Raw genomic sequence first — 8,869 nt, 5'->3', positions numbered from 1 at the left:
TCCCTTCTTCTTTTCTCTGTTGCGGCGAGCTTGCTGCTAGTTTTTTTTTTTTCAACTTGTAGTTTGGTACTAGTTCTGCAACACTCTTTCTTTTTCCTGATTTGCACATCTTATCCTCCCCAGACCACTTGTGGGATTACACTGGATATATTCTTGTTGTTGTAATGTTCAAGTATAGATGCTTACAAAACGTAATTCTTTTGGCTTAATGGGGATAGCTAAAAAATTTGACACTTTGACATTTTTGGATTCTCTAAAGTTTTATTGCTAAATATCCACGGTTATTTCAGGAATTTCAAATTATCAAATCAATTTATTTGGGAACTCATCCCAAGTATGACAAGAATTTTTTAATTTAGATGGTTTTGTTCTATTCTAAATATTAAATTAACTATTTATTTTATAAGAAAATAACACAAGGTCATAGGTTTATTTAATCTAGCGAAATATGATAGCTATGTGGGTCGTGATAGTATATATGGTTGCAAAATGATTGACATGTGTTCTTAAACAAAACCCAATTGGCTTGTCCTATTGCATAAGGATGGACTTGATTCGAAGGCATTGCTGAAATATTTTGTAACTGTTACATGAATTATGTTTACTTTTCTTCTGTTCTTTCTTTGTTCTATACTCTTGGATCGCTTTGTTAGTTTCCAGAGTTTAGATGATCAAGCATGATCTGAATATTGAGCATGTAACGACTCTTCCGGTCATTTATGAAACTTTCTCAGTTTTCCTATTTTAGCTCTCCCCGTAGTTTGTATACGTGAATTATGACTTACGAGATGGGTGATACCAATTCTTGAGGTGTTCGGAAGCGATTTAAGTCATTACTTAGGTTCTTGAGTTTTAATAAAGTTTGATCACGATCAACCTTCGATCAACCTCGATTTGGTATGATAAAGTTTTCGATAGGCTCAAAACGTTTAGTTAATTTACATATTTGATTTTTTTCTATAAGATCCGAATAAATTTTGAGAATTTATTAGAAGTTTCGGATATTTTGGATAATTAGTTAATTCATAAATGAATGGGTCAAAATTTTCAATTTATTTACTTATATGGTCAATTAAAAAATAAAATAAATTTAAGTAGGTAGAATTTACCAATAATAATAATCACAACATCAGATATTAGGGTCAAAGGGGAGGTAGAAATTTTTAACAGAGAACAAAGTTGTGTGCAGCATAAGGCAGCGGTTTCAGGTACGAACTCAACTTTAGAAATTGGGATAAATTGTTATGGCGAGCTTGCTGCTAGTTTTTTTTCAACTTGTTGTAGTCCGTGTACTAGTTCTACAACACTTTTTTTTTTTTCTGATTTGCATATTCTATCCTCCCCAGACCCCACTAGTGGGATTACACCGGGTATGTTCTTGTTGTAGTAACGTTCAACAGTAGATGTTTACTTAACTTAATACTTTTGGCCTAATGGGCATGCCTAGAAAATTTGACACTCTTTGAAACTTTTGGATTCTTTCAAATTATATTAAGTCATGATCAAATAATCTTCGATGACCTTTCATTTTGGTTTTCTCATTGTATCCTCTGTCTGCAGCTTTTATCTTTCTGGAATATCCAGCTTGGTATTGACATTTTTGTGAAACTCATCTTTTGGTTATGTAGCGTGTAACTTCTATGTATAACTTACCTTTTATTTTTTCATACCATCTGTAATGTAGCACTCTTGTTTCATCTTATCTATTATGCCTTGTTCTCTTAATTAAGAATCTTATGGAACTATTTCTACCATCTTGGGTGAAGAAAGATAAGTTTGGTTGGGCTTTGGTGGTCATTTAACTGGTGTTAATCTAAAAATATTATTGATTAAATGTATCGCTTTGTACACCTTAACTACAGATGCATAGTTACCTCCTTATGTGTTTTTCCTAACCATAACATTATTTTAACAATATCATCAAATCACCAAGAAGTTATGAAAGTTGGCTCTCCTTGTAAAAAAACATTAGTCCCTTTAAATGAAAGAAACAACTCAGTTTAGCATATGGCATTTGAAAATGATTGTTGGAGATCTTTGTGTGACAGACTGAGGAGTTTACATCTACGTTTTGGTTTTGAGTTTGACTGCACACAGTCCAAGCCTCAACTTGGCTAGTCGGGCTTGCGGGGTATAATTCTTCTATGATCCATTTTGATGCAAGTGATTGATATCCATCTATTGCACAAATGTTATTTCGCTTGTCTCTTCTTCGAGGGGTTATGAGGATGTGCATGGAGGCTATGGGTTCAGTATAACGAAAGTATAACGAAAGATGAAGGAGTGCTGCATTTGGATTTTGCTCGGGAGTTTGAATTGGTGGTAGTTAATACAAACTTTCCCAAGAAGGAGGTTCACTTGGTTACCTTCGGTAGTCTGGTGGCCAAGACTCAGATTGACTTCTTTCTCCTTAGGAAAAAGGAGATAGGGGTATTTGTAAGGACTGTAAGGTCTTACCGAGTGAGAGTCTTTCGACCCAGCATAGGCTTTTGGAGATTATAAAGGAGCAGAGAAGAGAGGTATGGAGGATTAGCCAAGGTTTAAATGGAACAGTTTGACTTTCGCCAATGCATTGGATATAGGGGATAAATTGATGGCGGGGAAGGCTTAGGAGAGTGGAGGGGATGCGGATAAAATGTGGGCTAAGACTGCCAGTTGCATTAGGGAGACAGCTAGAGAGGTGTTGGGTGTCCCGAGAGACCGCTCGGTTAAGCACCAAAGAGACTGGTGGTGGAACGAAGAGGTGAAAAGGAAGGTGAAGGCTAAGAAGAGAGCGTACGCAAAGTTGACTAAGAGTAAAGATGAAGAGGATAAATGGAAGAATAGGGAGGAGTATAAGATTGCTAGGCAAGAGGCGAAGTTAGCGGTCTGGATGGCTAAGGATGTTGCTTTTAAGAGTTTAGACATTGCGTTAGATAGTAAAGGTGGGGATAAAAAGTTGTACAGCCTAGTTAAAGTTAGGGGGAGGAAAGCTCAGGACCTTGATGAGGTGAAGTGTATTAAGGATATGGACGGCAAAGTTTTGGTGGAGGAGGGTCGTATTAGAAAGAGATGGTAATCTTACTTCCATAAGTTCCAAAACGAAGAAAGGAATACTAGCATTATGTTGGGGGATTTGGAGCATTCCAAAAGGTTTCGCAACTATGGTTATTGGAGGCACATTAAGGTTCTGGAGGTTAAGGGGAGTATTCGGAGGATGAATAGAGGTAGAGCAACGGGGCCAAATGAGATTCCGGTGGATTTTTGGAAGTGCACAGGAGAAGCAGGTATGGAGTTGTTGACTCGATTGTTTAACATAATTTTCAAAACAGCGAGGATGCCTGAAGCTTTAGAGGTGAAGTACGATGGTTTTGGTGTATAAGAATAAGGGTGACATTCAGGATTGCAACAATTATAGGAGTATCAAGTTGTTGAGTCACACTATGAAGGTTTGGGGGAGAGTTATAGAGTTGAGGTTACGGAGGATTGTTACTATTTCTGAAAATCAGTTCGGATTTATGTCAGGACGCTCGACTATTGAAGCCATCCATCTTGTTAGGAGACTGGTGGAGCAGTATAGGGAAAGGAAAAAAGATTTGCACATGATGTTTATCGACTTAGAGAAGGCCTACGATAGAGTTTCCAGGGAGGTTCTTTGGAGGTGTTTGGAGGCTAGAGGTGTACCTATGGTATATGTTAGGGCGATGAAGGATATGTATGATGGAGCCAAGACTCGAGTTAGGACTGGGATAGGGGACTCGGAGCACTTTCCCGTCTTGATGAGGTTACACCAAGGTTCGACGCTTAGTTCATTTCTTTTTGCCTTGGTGATGGATGTTTAAATTAAAGGTGAGGTGCCTTACTGTTTGCTTTTTACAGATGATACGGTCTTGATTGATGACATACGTAGTGGAGTTCATGCTAAATTGGAGGTTTGGAGGCAAACCCTCGAGTCTAAAGGGTTTAGGCTGAGTAGGTCCAAGACGGAATATTTGAAGTGTAAGTTCAGCGAGGTGTCTCATGAGTCCGATATGATTGTTAAGCTTGATACTCATTCTATCAATAAGAGAGATAGTTTTAAGAATCTGGGGTCTATGATTCAGGGAAGAGAGATTAACGAAGATGTCACTCATCGTACTGGGTAGGGTGGATGAAATGGAGGCTCGCCTTCGAAATCTTGTATGACAAAAAGGTACCTCCCAAACTTAAAGGCTTCTACAAAGTGGTGGTTAGACAGGCTTTGTTGTATGGGGCGAAGTGCTGGCCTATTAAGAAGGCCCAAATCAAAAAGATGAAGGTGGCGGATATGAGAATGCTTTGGTTGATGTGTGGGTGTACTAGGAAAGATAGGATTAGAGATTAGGTTGTTGAGATGGTTCGGCCATGTGATGAGGAGGGGCACGGATGCTCCAGTGCGGAGGTGTGAGAGGTTAGCTAGGGATGGTTTCAAGCGAGGTAGAGGTAGACCGAAGAAATATTGGAAAGAGGTGATTAGACATGTCATGGAGCAGCTCCTGTTTATCGAGGACATGATCCTAGATAGAAAGTTGTGGAGGAGGCGTATTAGGGTAGAAGGTTAGTATGAGTTTAGGATGTATCATTTGTTGTTTTACTTTGTGTATCTTGTATATGTATCCTGTCTTTTTACTATTTCATGTCTAGATTGTTTTATTTTGAGCCAGGGGTCTATAGGAAACAGCCCCTCTATCTCACATCTGAGGTAGTGGCATGGACTGCATACACTTACCATCCCCAGACCCCACTTGGTAGGAGTATACTAGAGATGTTGTTGTTGTTGCTGCTGCTCATATTAGCATCTATAGTTGTTACAAGGCACCGTTCATGGATTCAAATCCCTCACTCTAGTTGTCATCTAAGGAACTAACTATTCTAGTTATAGAACTAACAATATAGACTCAAAAACTTTGAATATGCTAAATATCCACGGCTACTTCAGGAAATTCAAATTATCAAATCAATTTATTTGGGAACAACCGAACAACTCATCCCAAGTATGACTAGGTTGATGCTAGGTTTTTTTTCTCTGTTTCTCTGCTGTAACGAGCTTGATGCTAGGTTTTTTTCAACTTGATGTAGTTAGGGTACTAGCTCTGCCACAGTTAATTGTTTTTAAATTTGCAATACTCTGTTTTTCTGTTCATCAATTTTTCACTCTGTTTTTGTATTTTTCTGTTGTTCTGTCTCTGTTTTCACTGTTCTATTTTTTCTTGTGGTAAACTCTATTTCATTATTCAATGGCATAAAAAAGAGCTTTTGGCTATTTATAGATATTTAATACTTCTATTTTTGTACTAAACAGTGCTTTAGTTGAAAAAAGTGTGTGCTAACTTCATGCTTCTCGCTTCGGTGAAGGCGAGCCCTCATCGCTTCTTTCCGCCTCCCGCTTCCCAAAACAGTCTTCTAAATCTTCTCTTAAGATAGTTATTTTTTAATTTGCATTTGAAAATTCCATAGCCATGACAGATGCATGGATGTGTCACATCTTTCTTCTACAAATTCTTCATGTTCTTAATAGAGTGGAGGGAGCGACAACTCATCTCATTTATCCTTTTTCTTTTCTTTGCTCTTTTAAAGTACTAGAATAAGAGAAATTTTATAAATACCCAGTTCAAGAAAGAGGATCAAATACTTTTTTGTAATGATCGTGATATCCGGGCCAGCTTTCATGCATCAAAGGTTTAGTATTCTGTAGGAAAAATCGCATTTTCTCGTCACGAATACTGAAGATACAATATTGCACTGTGTCTAGCTCTTCCTTTTCGTACTTCGTATTAAAAATGCCAACTACAATAGTAAACCTAGTAATGCAGTAGTAGATGATGCTACAGAATTGCAGCAGTCATGTTATTATTACTAGCAAAAGAAGATGGTAAAATAAGTAGCTAGTTGAGTTTAGCATATTACCACATGCTTGAAAACTTGCTAGAGTTGGGAATACGGATGATTAGCGCGGTTTTGACATAATAATCAGTGGATCGATACCCAAAAGGTTTGTCAAATTTCTTGAGGATCTTCTGCAATCCAATGGCATTTCTTTCAACGAAAAAGAGAAGCTTCAGAAGATCACGTCCCACATCTCTATAAGCTTCTCGCAACTCAGTTATTTTGGATATATCAGGCTGTTCTTGAAGAGAATCTTGCTGTTTATTAAGTTCAGATATCCTGCTTGCCAGCATTCCTTGTTGTTCCAACATAAACAGAACAATTCTTTCAATCTTCTAGAGTAAAGAAAATTAACGATGCTTTCATGTTTTCCTGCTTAAGTAAAACTATTGATCCCAGAGTGTGACAGAACAGTTTTTCCCTGTAAGGAGCATGATAGGCTAATTATTCAGATGAGACTGAACAATAACTTATAATATTTCAAGAACGATCATCACTTTTGTTTAAAGAATAACAATTGTATTCATGAGCCTCTAGCAGTAAAAAATGTTAGGAAAATCTTTGTCAGTAAAGATCAACAAACCAACCCTAACCTGATTTTGCTTATATGCACATAAGAGATGCTAGTGCACAACTCTCACATTCTTACCTGATTGCCTTGAATCCCTGAGAAATCCTTAAAGACATGTGGACGATCTAGTGCTCTAGCTTTGATTTGGTTACTTTACAGCTTAAGCTTCTTCTTCATTAATTTGCAGTTGATGTAATATCTGGAAAGTCCAAACATAAAGCTCTTCAAGTATACAAAAACCAATCAATTCCGATAAAACAACCAAATGTGTCTGTGGATTCAATGCAAAGAGTTTTTTTGAGTTTACTTGTTTCCTTCCCTTCGAGAGATGGAGTCTAATATATCTCTTTGCTTAGCTATTTCCCTTCGCATATCTCCACAAAGTCTGCCTTGTCTCTCTTTGCTTAACCCTCTCCCAAGTTTACTAGTTTTTTCTGCAATTTAACTCTCATTCTCGTGTTGTCCTTCACTATTTATCGTTCCCTCAGCCTGGATCCCAAATAAGCCTTTGTACGATCCTGGCCCTATTGTTACTTCTCAGCCCATTATCCATTTGTGTGACACCCTCTTTAATAACCGTAATGAAGAACCAATGTCGATGCTTGGTCGTATTAACGCTTGCACGACACAATTTTATCACTGTCCATTCCGTCTCCTGATTCCATATTGCTTCAGCGATTACCACACCTGATTGCTTCAAATAAAACTATTCAATTGATGTGGTAACCAAATGATATCAATGGCAAAGAAGTAAGGATGTCACAACCGAAATCAACTTTTTTTCTGATACATCACAACTCATGGACACTAAATGCGATGCACCTAGTTTATCCCACAACAGTGAATACATTTTGTAGTAGTAGAAATCTCACCTTCACTTCCATTTGAACAAAAGAAAGCAACCAGAAAATACATCGAACACCTTGTGTTCATTTCATTTCCAGAATAACACTGTTAGACCTAAGGAACAAATCATCGAACACCTTGTGTTCATTTCATTTCCAGAATAACACTGTTAGACCTAAGGGACAATTCATCGAACACCTTGTGTGCCTCATTCTCTTTTCCTATTTTGAACATAATTAAGGGGGATGGAGAATCCACATTTGTTCTTCATTCCTATTGCTATAAGCCTATGGCGTCAACCTTGTTGAGGATAAAAAGAAGAAAATATTGATTGTGTAATTATTCAACATCTAATAAATTACTACTTATTTTTCCTTATTAGGATTGTGCATAATATATCATATCAAATAAAAATGCCTTTTTTAGAAAAGAATTGGCATGATTTATTATGAATCAATTTGGGCTAAATATTAGTCAATACACCACCATAAAACGTAGTACAACGGATACAGTTACTCCTCCCTTTAATTAGAGATCGGGTTCAAACATTGAATATGAAAGAATCTTTGATAGGAAGCGTTCGACTTCAATGACGGTACCGAATATCGAATAAGAAATCAAAAAATAAATCATTAATCTAAACTTTGGTAGGTTTAGATGGCTGAGCTAATAGATGAGTGTGGGCAATAATCAAGTCAAAACTTAAAAACATTGGACGAAATTTGAAATAATGTTAAATATATACGTTAAAATAATTAATTTACAATAAATATTGTCATGTTTAAATTACAAAAAAGAAAAAGTCAAAAAAATATTCGCGTATTAACCATGATTAGACCATGCTAAATGGTATAAAAATCGTGGCTAAATGGTTAATTTTTATTTTTGGTAACTAATAATATTATTAATCACCAAGAAAAATTTATATATAACTTTTCGAACATTGTTATGGATATTGTATAAATTGTTATCTAGTGCATATGTAATGTGTTGACTCTGTGGTCATACAAATGGATAACTATGTGGTACTGTGTTGACTATGTGGTCATTCAAATGGATGACTATATGGTCATTAACTAACATATCACGTCATATGAACTCAGTTAGCTCGTTTCGACTACAATCACTCATCACATTAACTACAATTGTCATTTACAATAGGTGAAAATTGGATGCGTTGAAAAGAATGACTCGAAGATATTTCATTTGATATATAGTAGGCCACCTAATTCGTTATATTCTACGAGTTTTCAGGGTGCTCGTGAAAATCCTCAAGTAGGTAGACCTGATGATCGATCAGGGTCATAGCCAGGTGACGAGTGAGGTCACTTAGACGTTGTACCAGATAGGCCCAACTCCTCCTGTTGGAAGCACCTCAGTGCATGTTAACTGCATGAACCTAGAAAAGACTAAAGACATCAAGGCTATAGCCCTTCAAATTAGCTGCATGAACCTAGAAAAGCCTAAAGACACCAAGGCTATAGCCCTTCAAAAATATAAAATGTGCACCAAACACATGGTCACATGGATCAATCACCAAAACCGTCCCCTTTGGATAGAATCTCATGA

The 8,869-nt window shown here is 37.0% G+C and overlaps 1 protein-coding gene across 4 annotated transcripts in view; it reads right to left on the bottom strand.

Annotated features, from left to right (window-relative positions):
- LOC107866167 (SPX domain-containing membrane protein At1g63010) overlaps window positions 1-8,167 on the bottom strand; it is a 17,232-nt gene extending 9,065 nt beyond the window's left edge. The window contains exons 1-2 of one of the 4 annotated variants that reach the window (XR_007057526.1): window positions 6,533-8,167; window positions 5,905-6,304 (exon numbers count right to left, since the gene is read on the bottom strand). Coding sequence is in view for 3 of the 4 variants with exons in the window: in XM_047415084.1 (XP_047271040.1) it covers window positions 5,905-6,194 (290 nt within the window). In the remaining variant the exon portion in view is untranslated. The remainder of the gene's footprint in view (window positions 1-5,904; window positions 6,305-6,532) is intronic. The other 3 variants (XM_047415084.1, XM_016712346.2, XM_016712350.2) reach the window with 3 other exon arrangements.
- Window positions 8,168-8,869: the final 702 nt, after the last annotated feature.

This window comes from Capsicum annuum, chromosome 1 (assembly GCF_002878395.1).
Source record: "Capsicum annuum cultivar UCD-10X-F1 chromosome 1, UCD10Xv1.1, whole genome shotgun sequence".
In the NCBI taxonomy this organism is placed as follows: domain Eukaryota; kingdom Viridiplantae; phylum Streptophyta; class Magnoliopsida; order Solanales; family Solanaceae; genus Capsicum; species Capsicum annuum.
This window is presented reverse-complemented; position numbering and strand designations above follow the sequence as displayed.